This window comes from Leptodactylus fuscus, chromosome 5 (genome assembly GCF_031893055.1).
Source record: "Leptodactylus fuscus isolate aLepFus1 chromosome 5, aLepFus1.hap2, whole genome shotgun sequence".
NCBI classification, from domain to species: Eukaryota; Metazoa; Chordata; class Amphibia; order Anura; family Leptodactylidae; genus Leptodactylus; species Leptodactylus fuscus.
In genome coordinates, this window is record NC_134269.1 from 170,068,206 (window position 1) to 170,090,271 (window position 22,066).

Sequence of the window (22,066 nt, forward strand, 5' to 3'; positions counted from 1 at the left end):
TCATGTGTGCTCTATTATGTCCCTTAGTGGCCCCTGCACACACTATTATATCCCTTAGTCGCCCCTGCACACACTATTATACTATTATGCCCCTTAGTGGCCCCTGCACACAGTATTATACCCCATAGTGGCCCCTGCACACAGTATTATGTCGCTTAGTGGCCCCTGCTCTCAGTATTATACCCCATAGTGGCCCCTGCACACAGTATTATGTCGCTTAGTGGCCCCTGAACACAGTATTATACCCCATAGTGGCCTGCACACAGTATTTTGTCCCTTAGTGGCCCCTGCACACAGTATTATGTCCCATAGTGGCCCCTGCACACAGTATTATGTCGCTTAGTGGCCCCTGCACACAGTATTATACCCCATAGTGCCCCCTGCACACAGTATTATGTCGCTTAATGGCCCCTGAACACAGTATTATACCCCATAGTGGCCCCTGCACACAGTATTATACCCAATAGTGGCCACTGCACACAGTATTATACCCCATAGTGGCCCCTGCACACAGTATTATGTCCCTTAGTGGCCCCTGCACACAGTATGATGTCCCATAGTCGCCCCTGCACACAGTATTATGTCCCATAGTGGCCCCTGCACACAGTATTATGTCGCTTAGTGGCCCCTGAACACAGTATTATACCCCATAGTGGCCCCTGCACACAGTATTATACCCCATAGTGGCCACTGCACACAGTATTATACCCCATAGTGGCCCCTGCACACAGTATTATACCCAATAGTGGCCACTGCACACAGTATTATACCCCATAGTGGCCCCTGCACACAGTATTATGTCCCTTAGTGGCCCCTGCACACAGTATGATGTCCCATAGTCACCCCTGCACACACTATTATGTCCCACTTTTCAGACCCCAGAGTATAATAATCGGAGACCTGGGGGAATAAAAACATTAAAAACTACTGTTTCTTACCTGTCCTTCGGCTCCTACGCTGTCGGCCTCCACTGCCATCCTTCTTCAATGATGTCGGACGTCACATGACCCAGGACGCAGACCAGGTTCATGTGACGTCAGAGACATCAGACAACTAGGAAGGAGGCCTGGCAGGTTCATGGAGAGGTAGGTAACAGTGCTTTTTATGTTTCTTACCTCTCCCGGGCCTCCGATCATTATACTCAGGGGTTTGCAAAGCCCCCCCGAGTATAATGATAGTGTTTGTGGGGCCCGCGGTGTCACTTACCGATCCTGGACCAGCCAGTATCGGTATGTAAATAAGGCCTGTAACGGCCTATTAAAAAAAAAAAAGCAGCGGTAGCAGCTGTCACCGGGCCCCCTAATGTCCTGGGCCCTGTGACAGCTGCCTCTGCTGCTATGACGGTAGTTACGCCCCTGGATGACAGATTTCCCAAGTTCCAGCCGTTAAGTCCAAAACTGATTAGTTTTCAACTAACAGCACGGTATCATCCAAGTTTAGCAGTCACTTGCATAAGTCCACAGCAAAATAGTAGAAATCAAAATGCCTGCCCATCAGGGCACTAACAAAAAAGAAGGTTAACTCGCCTTCTGAATTTACAGGGGATCAGGCTTTGCACAACCAGCATGGGACATGCAAAGCTCGGACACCTGCTAAGTTTCTATGCCCATAGTTAAGAGTCTGGCAGCTAATCCTGGGTTCAGCTCTGGCTAGGGGAAAATAGTCATACTAGAGTGAAGAAGCGAATGGCTCATCCCACTACCAATCTGCATGTCGTTGCATAAAAATACAGCCCATACAACACCTCAGCAATTATGCTTTGCTGAAGAAACACAGCTTTCTGGAATTTTTTACTCCACGTAACTGAGCATGTTCTGGGTGAAATATGCACCCTGTCTGTCACTAGTGAGAAGGTGACAGGCAGGGTGTTGGAATGTTGATATATCTCCCCAGGTTCTTCACCTTGTGCATGGCGATTATTAATCCAGGGCAGGGTTTATCTCAGCCCAGGTGTAAGATGTTGCTGACTCTGGTACAGACAAGATGTGTCTGGGCCTGTGCAGACTGGTGGAAAGACTTGTTATTGGTTGTTTACATTTCCTGTAGCTGGTAGTAAGCCACTCATATAGTGAGGGAAGTTTCTGTTTAGTTAGTGCTTGGCCGAGCAGGTTTGTGTTGTATCTTTGCCTGAAGAGAAGGCTGTATTTTATTTGTCTGTTTCTACAAAATAAAAACAGGGGCAAAACTATATATATCACAGTGTTTTGCCCCTCTGACAGTACAAGACATGACTTGACCTGAACTCAGCACACTGTCAGCTTTGTAGTGGTATACAACACACACATTGTTAGAGAACATGAAAGGTCTGTTACAGTTATTTAGATGCCTGACAACTGTGGTACTGAACGAAGGGGCCACACGGTGGCTCAGTGGTTAGCACTGCAGCCTTGCAGCGCTGGAGTCCTGGTGTTCAAATCCCACCAAGGGCATAAAACTATCTGCAAGGAGTTTGTATGTTCTCCCCGTGTTTGCATGGATTTCCATCCCATATTCTAAAAAAAAAAAAAGACATACTGATAGGGAAAAATGTACATTGTGAGCTCCATGTGGGGCTCACAATCTACATTAAAAAAAAAAAAAAAAAAAAAAACTGTGGTACTGAACGGTGCATGCACTGCTAAGGAAATGGGGTAGGTAATCTGTCCCTAGCGCTATGACGGCTAACTATGTCCTGCCTGAGGGTGTTGGTCAGCTGTTCCCAAGCTAAGCTCAGCCCCAAGAGCTACTCGCTCTCTAAATGTGAAGACCTATAGACAGGTAGGATGAGAGCTGAAAGAGGCTAGGGACTGGAAAACTGTATATATTTATGTAGATCATTTTGACAAATTACAGGTCATAAAACAGCTTTTAGTCTGCCATTTTTTTTCTCTAATATATTCAGGGTTTTGCTTTATACAGTATTATGTTAAATTCATATAGTTGTTTGAATGCAAGAAAATCTTTGTAAGTGCTGAATATACAAGTGATCGGCTTGTCTACATATTTTTCTTTAAAATGGATAATGTTAGAAGAAGGGGAAGATGAGGATTGCAAATGCTTCATGTCTATTGTAATATAGAAGGTAAATTCTCTGGCTCTCTCAGAAGAGCTTTAGGGCAGTGCCAGCACTTTAGATAACATACACTGGATTTAGGGTAAAACACAGCTGAAATAGGACAATTCTAGCTAAATCTTGCTGCAGTTTCTAGTGGAACCGATTTCACTTTGTTATTAAATATTATTGAAGACTGAAAATAAAAAGTTTATATGGGAAAAAAAAAGTGTCACATATATTCACATGTAGTGGTAATAATGCTGCTGAGAAGTACACCTTTAGACCCGAGGGTATAATAACTGGAGGACCAGGAAAATAACACTTATACTCACCATCTTGTGGTCCCTTGGAATTCTCTTCAGCCCTCTTATGGTCTCTGCTGAGGCATGTGATTGGGTTACAGCAGTTACCTGGGTCCCGTTGACGTGACATCTAAGGCCCCATAACAGTCCTCAGAAGTAACCACTGGGCAGAATCTGAACCGAGGACTCCAGTGCTGCAAGGCTGCAGTGCAAACCACTGAGCCACCGTGTGGCCCCACATCTGTGTAAATTCTGTGTAAATTCTGTGAACAACACCTACAACCACAAACAACCTCAAAGTAACTGGTGAAACTGTGACCCTCAAGTGAACTGGCTGCCCTGTTCATTTCTTTGGGAAGGCTGGCATAATGGTTGGGATCAGACCCAGATAAGCATTTTTCATGGTCTTCCATGGTCACTTCTCTTCAGCTCCTTTATTTGTAGCCATTGATTTCATATCATGGTTGTCTTGTCAAACCTCAACATAGCCCTGTAACTCTTCCTTGAGAACCACAGATAGGGTGTTGAATATAAAATTTAGCAGTCACTTGGAGTGGTGCCAACCACTCGAAAGTCATGTCATTTGTCCCCATGGCGCTAGGTTCACACTAGCGTTCGATCTCCGTTCTCAGCTTTCCGTATTCTGCATGCAGAAGATGGAAACCTGTGAGACCAGGTCCGGCCGTGAGCGGCAGTGAGTGTTTTATGCTCTCCGCCACGAAACCAGTTTTTTTAAAATCGGACACAGAATACTGCATGTCCGACTCTGTGTCTGATTTTAAAAAAACGGTTTAGCAGCGGAGAGCATAAAACGCTCAAATGAATGGGTTTGAAAGAGTCCTGCAGGTTTCCGTCTCCTTCCTCTGTTTTGTGCAGGAAACGGAAACCTGCAGAGCGGAGACCGGGTGCAGATGTGAACGAGCCCTGATACCCTTAATAAGATCCTCAGGAAGAGTCAGAGGCCCATGTTGAGATCTGCCTGGACAACTAAGGTACATAGTTAATTGATATTGATTAGAGATGAGCGAGTACTGTTCGGATCAGCCGATCCGAACAGCACGCACGCATTGAAATGAATGGAAGCACCTGGTACTTCCACTTTGACGCCGGCCGGCCGCTTACCCCCCCGCCTGCCGGCTACGTCCATTCGTTTCAATGCATGCGTGCTGTTCGGATCGGCTGATCCGAACAGTACTCGCTCATCTCTAATATTGATTAAAGAACTGAAGACATTGTGGAGGACAGAGGGAACAAGCTTGCCAGAGTTCGGTGAGCACAGTGTTTGAAGGTGTTCTGGGTTTGTTTCCATCCATCAGAAGAAGAGGCAGCAACATAAGTTGAAGCCATATGTTAGGAGTCCTAACGCAGCTGAGGAGAACAATCTGTTGAAGGATAAGAGAGAAAAGTGATCCTTGAGAATAGCTTAAGAGGACTTACCTTTTCCAGTTCAAGCACACTGTGAGTCTGCGTGTGACGGATTTACCAGCCCGAACATCAGACAAGGAAAGGAACTAATAGCTTTAAAGGACATGGATTGAGTTACATGAGTGAAACTCAGCCGTGTGACTCTAGATTTAGAAGTGCTAGATAGCCAGGATTTCTCCAACGATTCGGGGAGGGCTGGAAGTTAAATAAACATTATTACATATAAAACAAAACCAACTTTTACTAACAAATAAGGACATTTTATAAAAAGGTTTCTTTGAAATGCAGGTGAATAGAACATTATTAATATTCACCACCTCTTATCTCCAGGTAGCAGAAGCCCCCGTTAGGCAAAGATCAGACTGGTGTAGTGACTATGTACTGTACTGTAGTTAACTTAATTAACTTTGTAAGACATTTTCATTAGAGTATAAAGGACTAAAAATAATTAAAATGGAATGCTTCCATGTTCTTCTCGAGCCTCATAAATATTTATAATAGTGAATGGAATTTAGTACTATTTCTGTTTGCCAGGGACAAATATTCAAAGGATTGGTTAACATTTGTGTTATACTGAATAATAACACGTGTATTCTGATATTCTGACTTGTAATGAGTCCATCAGGTTCTGTTTCAGTTTTCCACATTTCTCATAAGGCACAATAGTACAGAAGACTATGCTATTATACTTACAGAGCAAATATAAAGAGGACACTAGTGTGAACAAAACTTTTTTTTTCTTTTTTTTTTGAAGGCCTCAATATACCCAGTGCATGAAAAAAGTGGGAAGTGCCACAAAAAGAAAAAAAATATGTAAAGGATGTGTGTGCTAAAGTGGATGGGCTCCCGACACTCCTAAGACTACTGGACCAAAAAGTACCAAGCAGCTAAGGGCTACAACTGCCGAAGCACAGAGACTACTCTGCTCAGTTCTCTCAAGGGCTGCCACCCCAAGAGTACTAGGACTGCGTCCACCTCCACAGAAGCATAGGTGAACCAAAAACTCAGGGAGGAGGGAACCTAATGGCCACACCATCCTACCCCTAGATGTCGGGAGAGACCCAAAAGGGTTATCTGCACCCTTTCATCATAAAACTACACAAAACAGTGACAAAGGTGACAAAACACTGGTCACATGCAAAAAAAATGTATAAGTAGATAGAGTGTTAGTGAAGGCATTGTCTATCCGCCTCTTCTATGAAAATTACCCATGCTGGATGAACCAGGCATAAGGGTGGGTTCTCTGAAAGTGTAAAAGTGTGGTGCAGTGTGCCGTCACTCAGTGGGCGCCCAACCTCAGTGAGTTCAGGCACCCTGGGAGCCACCTAATCCCCTGGGCACCAGCACTTAGAAGCCTCCAAAGCTTTTCCCGAACTTTTGGCCTCGATCCCCAAGGGTCGTCAATCCCTGGTGTTTTTCACTGCCCGTTTTTGTGGCTTTCTGTTGACTCTACCAATGGGGCAGAGCCAATTACTACCCACTCCAGCAAGGCAAATAATCCAACAAGTGGTTCTCTGTTCCCATCTCCCCAGCTTTCATAGCCAGTTCCCCCAGCAGAGCCTGTCCCACCCCCCTTCCCCAGATAGGAACCCGTACTCAATGGTTCTGATAAGAACAGATACTACACTTGATCTTAGCCAAAAGGCCACGAAATTAGTGTGAACAGAACCTGATAAGTGTAACGTTAGCATAAAGAGTGCATGAGACTAAATGGACCCAGAAAGAGGTGCTGATACGTGTAGTCATAGAGTTGACTATGTATTTGATTGTGGATTACACTTTCACTCTCAAAATCACTAGGGAAATTCTATACTTGAAAGTGGATGAGATTAGTTAACATTCTCTGCAGATTTTACTGGCATAAATCTACATGGGAAATCCACAGAAGAGCAAACATACCATATTTACAGAAAGTAAATGACAATACACAAATAGCCTGTACATTGGGGGATTATACATGTTGCCTTCAGAGTTCCCCTGAATTAATGAAGTAGCTTCTGCAAAGTTCCGAGTGCATTGGGTAAGTCAATGTAGGAGACAAATGTGTGTTGATTATGCAATACATATAACATAGAGCGAAAATTCCCTCAAGTTTTGGTAAGTCATGCAGAGAATTCCAGCCCATTTATCATGAAAATGTGGGGTACTGACATTTTTCCCTTTGTTAATTCAAAATGCAGAACGTGTGCCAGGCTTGCCGCCAGGGAACTTTAAGTGACCTACTATGAATATTGGTATAATTCATTAAAAGGCTTCCAGCTACAAGTAACAACTGAGATAAAGATATACAACACATTTGCTGAAATCCCATTATTTTCAAAGGATTATTTGTCTTCATAAGTCAGGCTGTATTATGCTAAAATTCTGTACAGTAAAGATTTTGTTATTATTGCCCATAGCTTTCTTCCATAAACAAATGTAGTGGGAGGATTTATCTCATAGTTTAGTCTATTTGTCAGTATAATAACTTGGCAAAACTTGTCCCATTATTAGCAGATCCTAATTGTTAATTCTGGTGTTATTGTCTGGTTAGGCAAACTACATACATACAAGAGAAGAAAAAAGACATTTTTGGATTCTATGGTTTGTAAACTTTGATTTTTCTTTATGTATCCATATATAGGATGTTCACACCATATTTGAGTGATCAGATGTTTTTTTCATTTAAAGGGATTATATCTTTAGAAAATGATGTTTTACAATAATGTCATGTTGGAATAGCCATTAAAAGGGATATTCTACTCCTACCCAGTGGTGTAACTAAGAATGGCAGGGCCCCATGACCCTCCCTCCCTTTCCCACACAAACCACATTCCTGTACACACTATTATGCCACATAGTGGCCTCTGCACACAGTATTATGCTCCATAGTGCCCCCTGCACACAGTATTATGCCCCATAGTGGCCTCTGCACACAGTATTATGCCCATAGTGGCCCCTTCACACAGTACTATGCCCCATAGTGGCCCTTGCACCATAGTGGCCCCTGTACACAGTATTATGCCCCATTGTGGCCCCTACACACAGTATTATGCCCCATTGTGGACACCCATGAATAATTATTATACTCCAGGGTCTTTTCAGACCCCAGAGTATAATGATTGGAGACCCAGGAGAGGATAAAAACATAAAACACAATGTTACTTACCTCTCCTTGGCTCTGGCGCACTCCCCGAAGATCTCTTCAGTCTTGGTTCAAGGATCACCTGACCCAGGTCCGTGTCGCGATGCATAATGACGCTGGCCTGGGCCACGTGATGTCTGTGATGTCACCAAACAGGCCCAAAACCTGCCAGCATGCAGGAGAGGTAAGTGATTTTTATGCTCCCTCACCTCCCCTGGGCCTCCGATCATTATACTTGGTAATTACGCCTCTGCCCTAACCCTCATTCTCTTGTGCTCCCCACTGTTTCTTTAAAAAAGCATTTCTTTTGATATGCTAATTATGCTCAGGGAGCACAGGGGGTGTTCACATCTTCATATAATGATGAAGCACATTGGGCATACTAGGTCAGGTATCCAAGCAGGGCATGAACTATATAGTTATTCCAATCTAAACCTAAATCCCCACCTTGTGGAAAGCAGCTAAAAAATGCTGCAGAACAAAAAAAACGCTGTGGAAACATATCATGTTTCTCCACAGTCTTTTTCATTGGGTTTTTGCCCTACTAAATCCATAGGGGAAAAAACAAGACTTTTTGCAGGTAAAATTAACACTCTGCATTTTTGAAAATGCAGCTTTTTTTCCCTGCAATGTGTGGATGGGATTAGAATTTCATATACTTTCCTGTTACTGTAAAACTGTAGTCCCACATTGCAGAAATGTAGCTTTTTTTGTAGCAGAATTTGTTGCGTTCTTTTGAGCTAAAGACACAAATGGATACAAAAGGAATGGAAAATTTATAAGAGGTACTTATACTTCTACTTTCTTGGTCCAAAAAAAAAAAACTGTCGCAAAATCTGCAACAAGTCAGATTTTGGTCAGTCCGAAATGCAGCATCTTTTTTCTGCTGCGTTTCCGCAACATGGGGTCTCAGCCTAAATCTGCCTATGGCACAGTTAGGGCACCATGATTTATGCTCTCACAATATGCTTTGTAAACATTCTCTTGACTGTTTTGACTGCTGCCTGGATCTAACCACTCATTTAGTGTCTACCAATGTGCTGCCCTGCTTCCTTATTATTGAGTCTGTGTTTTTATGTTGACCATTCTTCATCCTATCACACATGAGATCTTCTTCTATTCCTGATGATAGTATGGACTATGGCTCCTTTTCGTCTTGCACCATCTTCATTATATGTCTCTTTCTGTAGTATGTTTAGAAGATACCTTATCACGTTACTTATTGACTAGATATAGAACCATCACAGATTATTCGATTTAGAAGGTTCTATGAGGTTCACAGACTAAGACTACGGTCACACTATGCCCCCATGTACCTTTAATTAAAAAAAAATATTCCAGGGGATTTTTATATTACACATTTTATAATAGGGATAGAAGCAAAATAGTGATTTTATGTTGGAGAGAACAATGTAGGCTGGTGCCTAGGAAAGTGATTGTCTATGTTACAAACTTTACAGAGACAAGTCACAGCTGGAAGAAATGGTCATGACAGTCCAAATGGAAGAGACAGGAAATGTGATCGATTAGTCAGAGACGTCACCTGTAAGTCACTACATAGTTCCTGTACTGTATTTACCTAAATGGTCTTCACAGACCTGTGTAGAGATGGTATATACTGCTATAGAGTCATCATAAAGTGATATCAGCACACTCGAATTGGAGGCCCACTTAAACGTGTTCACCCCCTAGCTATGAATCCCTACTTGTGCCCCTGACCACAGTAAAATTAGTTTTAAAAAGTCAAACTTGCGAAAAACATGGTCAGAAAAGGGGCAGATGATACCCTGTTTACTAGGATGGCTTCAGACGTCTTTGGGCCGTAGAACACAGTGGTAAGAAGAAAGGAGGAGGGCTGTGATGAAGGACATTTGGGGCATTTTTTGTGGTTAATTGACAATAGTGCTGATAAAAGATACCGAACTATCAGCTGTGACCATGAGATCTCACCACCTACCAAAGAACTGCCACATGTTATCATGATAGCTGCCTATGTCCCTACCTCTGCAAAAAAACGTTTCTGCCTGTTATATCTATATACTGTGACCCCTCCTTCCTTATGTCCTACAACCGCAGTCGGCTGTATTATTAACATCACTTCACACAGAGAACTAAATGATCCTGCAGTGTGTCTGTGTTTCTTTCGTTTTTAGTTGCTATGATTCCTAGGATTTCTCTATCTGCCATGAGCTTGTATGTGTTTCACGTGGATTGTGACTGCGCATATTTTGGCCGAAATATCAGCTAATATCTCATGTTTATAAACTCATTTTTTTGCCAGATGATATGTTTGTTGATTGAAAATAAGGTGAGAGTACTAGAGGGGTGTATGTGTATAAGTTATTCCATAACTCACCATCCACTACATCTATGTAAGACTACCATTATTTTATAGACAATCATCTTGGCTATCTCATACATAAATTTGACTTGTAACTATTCAGCATATGACTAGTTATGCAGATTCTTGACATGTGACTACATTCTTACTGTTTTGCTCCTGGTGGTGGAAATATCTTGTATACTACAAATTACAGCCTGTTCTTATATTTCCTAATAGCTCAGTGTGTTATTAGTTGGCTTCCCAAGCGAAAGGTCACTGGTTCAAATCAAAGATCAGCCATGAAGAAGATTTCTCAAGAAATGAGTAACAGCATCATCCAGCTCATCGATAGAAGTCTCAGCCAAGAAAATTGCCAAACTGCATCATTTAGTGGCACGATAGTTGGAAGAATGCGAAATGAAGTCCGTCCATCCATTCAAAAGCCAAGAGGTGGACGTCCAGGCAAAATATCAGAGTCAACAATCGGCTCATTACAAGATCTATCAGTTCTGGTGCAACAAGCATGGCAGTGAAGGCTGCTCATATGCTTCGCAACATTGAGCTTAGACATCCATGCAAGAACCATGTGACGCGAATTACACAAGACTGAAATGGTGGCCTGAAAAAGGTGAAGAAGCCTCAACTTATATACCATCATAAGAAGCGCCAGCTCAAGTTTGCAAAAAGGTACGAAAAGTGGACAGAAGAAGATTAGAAACAGGTGATTTGGAGCAAAGAGACGAAAGTCAATAGACTGGTCTCTGATGGATGCAAATTTGATGGAAGAATCATGATATCCATTGATACTATACTCTGACACCCAGATTTTTTTATATCAAATTAATATCTATATTTTCCTAAAACTGGATATGTATTCAACTGGAGAGTAGCATTAAAAAAATGAAGAGTTGTGTGTTGCATCTTTGGTGCAATGTGGCAACTCTGCACATGAAAGCAGCCGCACGTTTTCATGAACAGGGGAGCCGGCAGTAACTACAATCGGAGCTCCTATAAAGGCGGCAGAGACTGTGTTATTGTAGATGTAACATTAATGATCATGTGATCCGCTGTGGACCAGAAGCTGTAAGAGCTGCTGGATCCTAGAAGAACAAGATCATCTTTCAAGTTACAAGGCTACATTACTCCTGGTAAATATATCAGGAGAAATCCCAAAAATAAAACTGTTAAAAGGCCCCCCCAAAGATCTATGATGATAATAAAATAAATAAATAAACAAAAATTAATTTTTTTAAAAAAAAATAGGAAAATAATCAAAATGATGGCCAAATCACAGTTTCTATCTCTGCCCCTGGTGTCACAGCACTAAATAATAATTACCGTAACTAAGAGGGTTAATTATTTTAGGCTATAGCTGGGTTCATACAGGGTTTTTTGGACCAGACTCTGAGGCGGCCATGACTGGATGCTGGTGCAGTGCATACAGAGCACCAGCATCCAGTCACGGCACTCCACTACGCCGTTCCTTAGAAATACCATTTTTACCGGCATGCAAATGAGTTCTCTCGCAGCGATGGGGGCGGACAAATGAATGGGCCTAGTTGAGAGGGAGTGTTGCGCCGTGGACATCCGCCTCAAGAAAGGGTATGTTGCTTGTGGGAAAAAGGAACCCATTGAATTCAATGGGAGGTGGTGTTTTTGAGCCGGATTTTGACGCATCAAAATCCTGACCAGAAAAATCTGTGTGAACCCGGTTTTAAGGCCCCATATTGCAGAAATGCTGCATTGTTTTTTGGTTTTTTTTAGCCAAACCTAGTAGGTACAGAAAGATTGTGAAATATATAGTAAGCTCTTATACTTCTCCTGTTTACTTCATCCACTCCTGGTTTTGGTTCAAAAAATCCACAACTTGGGGCCAAAGCCTTCATAAGTTGTTTGTTTTTGTTTGTTTTTTTAATAGCACTGTGTGCTATTAAAGATTTTTTTTTTAAAAAAAAAACTTTGAATGTAAAAAAAAAAAAAAAAAAAAATGTGCCTGGTCCTCAACTAGGGAAATTGGCCCCATCTAGTTCTGTCCCATTTTCAATCTGTTGAAATAAGATTTTTGGAGTGCGGTGCCTGGTAAATCCCCCCAATGTGTTATGAATTGTATAAGTTACCATGTGTAGAGTTTCTGAGACTTTTGGAAAGTAAGAATTACAAATAAAACAGTTTGCAGCAACATTTTAATTAATAAAATAGACAGTACACTCATAAATTATTTTGTAACAAAAATAAAACCAACAAATTTCTCATCTAATTATTAAACATCTTCATATTGGACTGCAACAAGTATGCAACATCCAGTCACTTGTTTCTAGTCTCTATAGTCTATAGTTTTCACAAGTCAATGAGCTGGAGAAAAGCAGTTGTAAGCATTCATGAATGATAGCTAACACTCGATTTGTTACAATGTCCTGGAAATATATTGTAACAGGTTAAATACTTAAAGCCATTTTATAGCTGGAAAATGACATCTTGGTGTCCTAATGATATATCCTGCATAGGGACATCCACATCTTCATAGCAAATGTAACAACACTGTCAGGTCGCTACGTTTCCTATTGAGATAAAACAGTAATTCCATTGGATACATGTAAGAGAGATCAGAATGGGGTATAGACATAAATTGCAGCGACCGCACACAGCCAGGACCCCTTCCATATGTGGTGGTGAACGGCCACACAATTTGGAAGGTAAGCATGCAGCCATTGGCCTACATGGGCAGGGTTTGGGCCATGTGCAATTGCTGCAATATGTGCCAGTCCCCTTACTTCAGCAGCTGAGAGTCTATAACCCCTATAACCATTACATTAAAGGGATACTACCATTAAAACCTTTTTTTGTGGATAAGAAGTCGGAATAGCCTTTAGAAAGGCTATTTGTCTCTTACCTTTAGACATGGTCTCTGCTGTGCCGTTCCTTAGAAATACCGGTTTTTACCAGTATTCAAATGAGTTATCTCGCAGCGATGGGGGCGGGCCCCAGCGCTCAAACAGCGATGGGGGCGTCCCCACCGCTGCCAGAGAAGCGTCTCCAGTGCCGCCTCCTTCTTCGTCCGCAGTGTCATCTTCATTGTCTTCTTCTGGCGCAGGATCATAACTTCTAGGCCTCGGGCCTTGAGAAGAGCAGACTGCGCAGGCGCACAGGCCACGGAAAAATGGCCGCTAACAATACTGTGCAAGCAGCCATTTTCCCGTGGCATGTACGCCTGCGCAGTCTGCTCTGCCCAAGGCCTAGAAGTTACGAGCCTGCACCAGAAGAAGATATTGAAGATGACGTTGTGGACGAAAAAGGAGGCGGCACTGGAGACGCTTCTCTGGCAGCGGTGGGCCCCCATCGCTACGAGAGAACTCAGTTGCATACCAGTAAAAAACGGTATTTCTAAGGAACGGCACCGCAGAGACCATGTCTAAAGGTAAGAGACGAATAGCCTTTCTAAGGCTGTATTCACACTGAGTAACGCTGGCATTTTTTGTGCTTATTTTTGCACATAGTGCCGCGTTAACGCCGCGTGTACGCCACGCGGCGTTAACACGGCACTATGCAGCGCTATGTGCAAAAATAAGCACAAAAAACGCCAGCGTTACTCAGTGTGAATACAGTCTAAAGGCTATTCCAACGTCTTATCCGCAAAACAAAAGGTTTTAATGGTAGAATTCCTTTAATGGGCAATCTACTTTCTGGGGAGTTTTTGTCCTTGTTGGAGCCACCCATTCTCCCCCTACAAACAATATCTTCATTATAATTTACAGATACTATGCCCACCCTCATTCCCTTCATCATGACAGTTTTAGTAATGCTCCTAACAACAAGATAGATTATGACTGTGGTCTATGGACCGGGCACACGCAGACTTAGCAAGTGACCAATCTCTTAGTACGTTTACATAAGCAAGCCATATAGCCTCAAATACAGGCCATTTGTCCAAATTTTCACATGTGTTTACTGCTAATATCTATCACATCCTTGGACAAAACTCCTGAAATTGTCATAGTGAAGATGATGCAACATTAAACATAGATACAAATGGCATGAGCGTGGTCAGTGTTAGAGTGCTACCCTCTTGTGACCATGTTGAATGTTAATTCTTGCATTTAACACCACCCTCATTCATCTGTATTAACTATGACAGCACAATAGATGATTGTTAATAAAATGGAATTATAAGTCCAGGAAAAATTCACTTAAGGCCGGGCCCCACGTTGTGGAAACGCAGATTCTTTTGCTGAAGATTTTGCTGTGGTTTTTTGAGCCAAATTTAGGAGTAGCTACAAAAGCAATGGGAAATATATAGAAGTTCTTATACTTCTACCTACTGCTTTATCCACTACTGACTTTGGCTCAAAAAACCGCAACATAATCTACAACAACAAAAGCAGTTTTTCCGCAACGTGGGGCGTCAGCCTTAGACTAAGGCCCAACATAGCAAATATAGTGAGTGTTACAGTACCCACAAAGTGGCTAATCCCATCCACACATTGCAGAAAAGAAATCCACAGAAGAAAAATTTCAACTGTCAATGGCATGTCGATTATACCTGCGGAATTTATGGTGTTACACGTATAGGTATAATAGGGGCAGAAAGTCTGCAGAGGAAAACTCTGCGATAATGTAATCACAAATGCGTAATTTTTCTTGCTGCATTTCACTACCCTGGGGCCTTAAGCATTGAAATTTACCCACAGAGTTTTTTGGTGAGGATTTTGGCGCTGAATCCACGTGGAAAAAACGCCTCCCATACAGTTATATGGATTCCGCTAGCTTTTTTTTCCGCTAGCGGAAAAAAAAAGCTTCCTTCAGGCGGATTCCACCTGCAAAAACCAATGCATTCAATGAGAGGCGGAAAATCCACATCATGGTAAAATTGGCAGAAAGCGCGTGGAAAAACCGCTAGCGGTTTTTTCAAGGTCCATAAACTGTGCTAGAGGAAAAAAAACATTTCCTGATTCCTGAAGCGGATTTTTTCCTCACCAAAAAACTCAGTGTGAATGGACCCTAAAGGACTGGCAATTGTTGACTTGATACAATAGAGTTTAGCTTGTAGTTAAGGGTTCATTCACACAGAGGAAAATGAATGGACTGTGTGAATGGACTGTGTGAATGGACTGTGTGAATGGACCCTAAGAGGTTCTTTGGAAATTCAACTAATATTTTGGGCATAAGATAGAAAAAAAAAATCTTTGCGCAAAGTTTGTTGTACTTAATTTAAACAATGACCTTGTATATTGTTTAAATTAAGTTTTTCAAAACATTTTGCTGAATATTTGATGATTTTTGAAAAATTTAGATCATAATATATGACATAAATCATTACCCGCTGCGGTCATGAAATGTGTCATTACTATAGAAGCCACATCATCCCACACCACAAAAAGTATTTGCAGGGTTTTATATTGAATATAAATACTATATATATATATATATATATATATATATATATATATATATATATATATATATATAATTATGGGCTCCATATGTTTAAGTGAATTCCTAGTAAAAGGTCCTTTAAGACAGTCGTACACGACATGTATTTTCTGACTAAACAGCTATTATTAAAGCAATGAAAGCGTCTGTGACAATCATTCAGTTGCCAGCCCTCGTTTGCACAAACAGGGCCCCGAGGGGTTTGCGCTCCTTCTCCCGACCGCCAACATCCTCTGGAAAGGCTTAGTCTGTAATGACATATTTGTTATTCCTTGAAATGAATTTGCTTCTGTGTCAAGTCATTACCAGGGAATTCCACCCAAAATGTATGTGCCCGGCTACACACTGCTCAGACATTCTGGTAGTGCCAAGGATAATACCAGTGAAATTCCCCTTTAATGCATCCACAGCTCGGGCACTGAGGTTAGCTGACAACATAGGTAATTTAAGTAAGGAAAAAGGAGAATTCCAACGTCTTATCGGTTCCATTGATTTCCTGTAATGAGACACCAACAATAAAGCTACTGAATATACTGTAGTTAGTCTAATTGAGAGAGAAATCACAGAAATACAGATGGCGGCCGTGAGCAAATGACTTCTTATCTATTAAATACCAAATGCAGAAGTGAATTCTTAGACAACAGTCACATATAGTCATTTAACATCAGCTAAATAAAAGTCATCTTTATAGAGTTTTATCTTTGAAAAATAATGATGTAAAATCATAAATAATATTAATATACGTTTACAATAATCTTTCTGTAATCTTTTATAAAAATACCCATTCTTACCATAAGGCTCTGTTTTGTTTTTTTCAAACATGAAATTATAAAGGCATTTACGTAACTACACAATCCGTCATCTTATACTAAACAGGTTCTCCGGGACTCGTGATATTGTTCATCAATATTAAATCGGTGGGGGTCCAACATCAGAAACCCCCACAAATCAGCTGATTGAAGAGGATACAGTAACTGCTTACCAAGCACAGCGCTGTACATTGTATAGTGGCTGTGCTTGGTATTGCAGACTGAGATCATGTGACCCATGGACGTGATGTCACCAACATGATGTCAAAAAGACCCAAGTGCCACATTTCTTCATACAGTTCATTGTCAGGGGTCCCAGAAGTCAAACCTTACCAACCTAATACTGATGGTTTATCCTATGAGTAGGTCATCAATATCATAGTTCCGAAAAAAATATTTAACAAATCCTTGCATTTAATTGCAGATTTCTGACTATTTTTCCTGCTGTACTTTGTGAGCCCTCAAAATGTCCAAAAATTTGGCATAAAAAAATAACATTAATAGCATTTACTAATAATAACCTAATAAGATGCTGAATTAGTAATATTAGTAAGGGAAAGATTAGACGTTCTGGTAAGATGAGCAGTAATCTGTAAGAAACACAGTGGGAGGAATTTATTATCCCAGAGCTTCTCAATACTTCAGGCACAGATAGAACCAGTTGGGGGTCTTTATTAAGACTGATGTAGAAAATGCCAGGTCTAGGGTGATCCAGACGAGGGAGAGCTGGAGCGCTACAACAGCCGTTACACATGGAGTCCAGTGGACCCCATTGACCATTTTGAAATTGAAAGTGTCAGAGAGAAAACACTTTTTTCTCACCAATTTTTGTCAGTCTCTGTGACCCCTCATTCATGGGGACCCCCCAAACTGAATACCAAACGCAATTGCAAGTGCTGTGCAGTAAAAGCACATGGATCCCATAGACTATAATGTCGCAAGATCTCCGCGCAAGCCATGCGGACAGAAAAGTAGATTGTGAAGTATTTTCCTGGCTGCATGATCCGTGTGGAGATCTCGTGGCAAGCATATATATATATATATATATATATATATATATATATATATATATATGTTATTTAATGAATATGTATTATATGCTTACTCATTAAATAACAAATATGTAACTTTGTAACCATTTTTCTCCGAGTCTAGCCAGCAATATAAACTAGATATTTGCAATCCGGTTGCCATAGCTACATGTAGACTAGATGTAGAAATTTAGAAACATACATTATTTCCTGTTTCGTGCAGGTAAAGACTGATGACATTCACGACTATCTGCCCACTCACATTCTACACTGCGCTGCCCGGGAGAAGAACATGTCTAAAACTACAAAGTATATTTTTTATCATCCATCTGAAGACATAATGCAAATCTTTAAGAAACTTTGCAACAATTAACACTATATGGAAATGTATACATTCCTCATGGGACCTTGCATTAAAAATTCCTCCTCCTAAAGAGTTTTTCTGACATTTATCAATGTTTTTGATGCAATCCAGCCTTCTAGAATCTAGATTGAAACCGCCATAGCACTCTCTATCCTATAGCTGAGCCTTCAGTTATTTACCGACATAATGTCCTATTTCTTGTGCAAAAACTGCAACATGGACTCATTGCTGTCTGACTGCATTGCAATACCAGACACAGGACACTGGTCAGAAGGAATCAGGGACAGGGAGAAATATTCTCAAGAATCAGACATTAATGGCATATTCTACCAATATTGGACACTAAAATGGTCATTTAAGGCTTGTTCACCCGGGGATGAAATAGCGTATATTGGTCCTGATTTTGACGCGGGAAGCCGCGTCAAAATTGGGACCAAAATACGCTTGCTACGACTGACAGTTGCGGCTTCCCGCTCCGGAGTAGGCCCAAAATTAATGGGCCTAGTCCGAAGGGTGCTGTTGAGAGGCGGACGCCATGGCTCAATGAGCTGTGGAATCAGCCGAAAGAAAGGGCAGTTTGCTTCTTTTTTCCGTGAGCAGCATGTTGCTAAAAGATCGCTAGCAGTCTCCATGGACCACCATTGTGAGGGGACGGATTATGACGTCGATTCCGCGCCATAATCCGCCCCCTCTGTGCCCATGTGAAATAGCCCTAAGACCTATGGTAGATAGTTCTATGTTAGAAGTCTTTTTCTTATCACTACATATTGCTCTCTTCTCTGGCACTTTCCAGGGGATATATCCATTGGTTCCTAGCATTACAGGGGGCAGTATTAGATAAATATTAGAGATGAGCGAGTACTGTTCGGATCAGCCGATCCGAACAGCACGCTCGCATAGAAATGAATGGACGTAGCCGGCACGCGGGGGGTTAAGCGGCCGGCCGCCGTCAAAGCGGAAGTACCAGGTGCATCCATTCATTTCTATGGAGCGTGCTGTTCGGATCGGCTGATCCAAACAGTACTCGCTCATCTCTAATAAATATTAGATTTATACATGTTGTATGGCAGGTTGGAAAGAAAGATGGAAAGACATTGGGGAAGATTTATAAATCCCTCTACACCAGCTTTCTCTCATACTGGGATATTGTGCTGCACATTTGGTCAGTTTTCTGACATGAGTTGTAAGCAAAATTTATGCCAGTTCCTAATTGGCGTAGATCTCCATTCTGGCACAGAGGTGCGCCTGTTTCATGAAGAGGCAGGGCATTTTCATAAATCATTTGATCCCTGAGCCAACCTGAGCCTTTATAAACACTGGCATACAATACACCAGTCTTAATAAATCAGTACCACTGTCTTTCTGACAAGCCTAGGTTAACATTAAGGATTGCATTGCAGAAACGCAGCTTTTTTTGTTGCAGATTTTTCTGCATTTTGAGACAAAGCCAAGAGTGGATTAAGCAGAAGGTAGAAGAATAAGAAGTTCCTATATATTTCCCATTCCTTTTGTAGGCACTCCTGACTTTGGCTCAAAAAAACACATTAAAATCTGCAACATAAAAAGCTGCATTTCTGTAACGTAGGGCCTCGGCCTGAAATTATTTTTTAATGTTATGATTTTAATGATTTTACCATTAGTGCTACTGCTCATGTATTGCAGCAATACCCTTGAATTTACAAAAAAATCAACTTAAGGCTAAGGCCCCATATTGCGGAATCGCAGTGTTCTTTGTTGCAGATTTTGCTGTGTTTTTTTTTAGCCAAATTCAGGAGTGGATTTAACAGAAGGGAAACGTCTAAATACATTTCTTATTCCTTTTTGAGCCATTCCTGGCTTTAGCTTAAAAAAACGCAGCAAAATCTGCAACAAAGAACGCTGTGTTTCTACAGCATGGGGCCTTAGCCTAAGATATCAGCTACAGCTTAGAATGGATTCCTGTTTCCACCTATTGACTTATTCTATATTATATGCCAAAATTTTTGCACACTTTACTGGCTCGAGTCAATGTACGTTGTCAGTGAAGGATGTTGCTCCTGCACAATAAACAAAAACACATTCTCATAATACAGTATACACTGTATGCACCATCTATAATAATTACTAATGGCCTCATATTTATAAGCTTATTTCCCTGTGAACATCACAAAAATAAACACGTATACAAAATACATTGGAATGCATTTTTAGAAATCTATTTGAAAGTCAGATGGTATATCTAACAAGGATTTGTGTCCATCTTGAAGCCATCAAGCATAATTTAATGGATAAGCCCACCTAATCTCTGTTTCAGGTTTTGGGCTGCCCATTTTGCGTGATAGGATTTATCTTTTCTAGTGAGACTTCTGCATCATAGTCCAAGATCCCAGAAAATGCAGGAGACATTTTGTCCAAACTCTTAGAAAAACCACTTTCCTCTTCTTTTTTCTGAACTTCCTCTTCTGGACAGATAATAGCATGTGGAATTAGGTAAACTAAGTTACACTCATTTGGAATTGAACCTTTGGGCTCTTGCTGACATGAATAGACAACTGCCCCATTATTGTTTATGCTAACCGTCTCTATAGCATTGTTGGACGTCGGACAGAGTCTGTAGCAGCCTAGTAATGTTGAGAAAGCCTTACGGAAATCAGCGTTGAAAGCGTAAATGATGGGATTTAGTGAAGAATTTGCCCAACCAAACCACACAAATATGTCAAATGTGGTAGAACTGATGCAGAATGGCTCTGCTCCACTTGTCGACACACTTGGATCACAAAAGGGCACCATACAGTTCAATATGAAAAAGGGCAACCAGCAGCATACAAAAACTCCCATAATCACTGACAACGTCTTCAAGACTTTTGTTTCTCTTTTAAATGAGGTCTTCAAAGAACTTTCCGGCTGTTGGCAGTCAATGCTACTTCCATTGCCTGTGCTGTTTTGACAATTCTTGGCATGTACTGCTGCTCTTTCCAGAGCTGAGATACGCCGAATTTGCTTGGCTGCTATCCTGTATATTCGGGTGTAGGTTACAATCATAATGGCCACTGGTATATAGAAGCTAATAAGAGATGAAGAAATTGCATATGTCCTGTTTAGGCTGGAGTCACAGTTATCCATTGTGCTACCTTGAAAGGTAATATTTAGGTCAAAAAAGCTGGTAGTCTTTGCTTTATGCCAGTTAAGCTGCACAGGTATGAAAGATATCAGAATTGATAAGGTCCATGCAACACTTATCATTATGAAGGCTACTTTTGGGGTCATTTTCCTCTCATATCGAAATGGGCTGGATATTGCCCAGTACCGGTCAACACTGATGACACAAAGGTTTAAGATAGATGCCGTTGAACACATTATATCAAAAGCCACCCATATATTACAGAATGAACCAAATGGCCAGAAGCCAGCAATCTCTGCCACAGCTTTCCAAGGCATAACCAACATTGCCACCAGAAGGTCCGACACCGCTAAGGAGATCACAAAAAAGTTTGTGACTTTGGACCTTAGGTGACGAAATCTGATGACGGCGGCACAGACCAAAGTATTTCCCAGAAGAGTTGAAAGTATTAGAACAGAGAGTAAACAGCCCATGAGGATGCGAAAAGAGGAATCTTTTTCTGCAAATAACATGTCTCCATCCATGCTGGTGATATTCATAGACATATTGCCTCGCAAAAAGAAATCATCGTAGAAGTCACAGTTATTGCTAGCAAATTTGGCCGGTTAAGTCCCCATGCTGTTCGTTGGCTCGCCTTCTCTGAAAAAGCCTCCATGTAGGAACCATTTGTGATTTATTGAATGTTTGAGTCAATACCATTAAGTCCATTTCAATGACATTCTCCGGAATAATCGACATATGCAACAGCAGTCAAAAATGAGTTATTGATCCACTGTACTCGCCATTGCTATCACCGGCTCTTCTTTTAGACTTAGTTTTTTCCTTTCCATGTTGTGTCTTGACTTAATTTTTAAGACTGACATTCCGGGGACATCTTGGTATGAAGATCAGTGCAACAATGGTCAATTCATTTTGGTTGATGTTTTCCTTGCTTTTGTGATTCACTTTGCCAAAAGATCTTTTCGTCAAACTGTTGGAAGAGAAAAAAAAAGTAGTTTTTTTTATTGTGTTCCCAAAGTAACGTTGCATATAAAAGTCCTTCCTACACTATTCTAAAGCTCATTTTTTCAATCCTTGGAAAACTCTTAAGTGCTATAATGCAGCTTTTATTGTCATTAAGACAAAGT

At 41.2% G+C, this 22,066-nt stretch overlaps 1 protein-coding gene and 1 pseudogene across 2 annotated transcripts in view; both read right to left on the reverse strand.

The window, feature by feature from the left end:
- Positions 1 to 6,316: 6,316 nt before the first annotated feature.
- On the reverse strand, positions 6,317 to 6,418 carry LOC142205738 (U2 spliceosomal RNA; annotated as a pseudogene).
- A 13,351-nt stretch (positions 6,419 to 19,769) lies between these two features.
- Positions 19,770 to 22,066, reverse strand: part of DRD1 (dopamine receptor D1) — a 33,618-nt gene continuing 31,321 nt past the window's right edge. For both annotated transcript variants that reach the window (XM_075274724.1, XM_075274725.1), the window contains exon 3: positions 19,770 to 21,909. In XM_075274724.1, the coding sequence (XP_075130825.1) occupies positions 20,129 to 21,484 (1,356 nt within the window). In that variant the 5' untranslated portion in view covers positions 21,485 to 21,909 and the 3' untranslated portion in view covers positions 19,770 to 20,128. The remainder of the gene's footprint in view (positions 21,910 to 22,066) is intronic.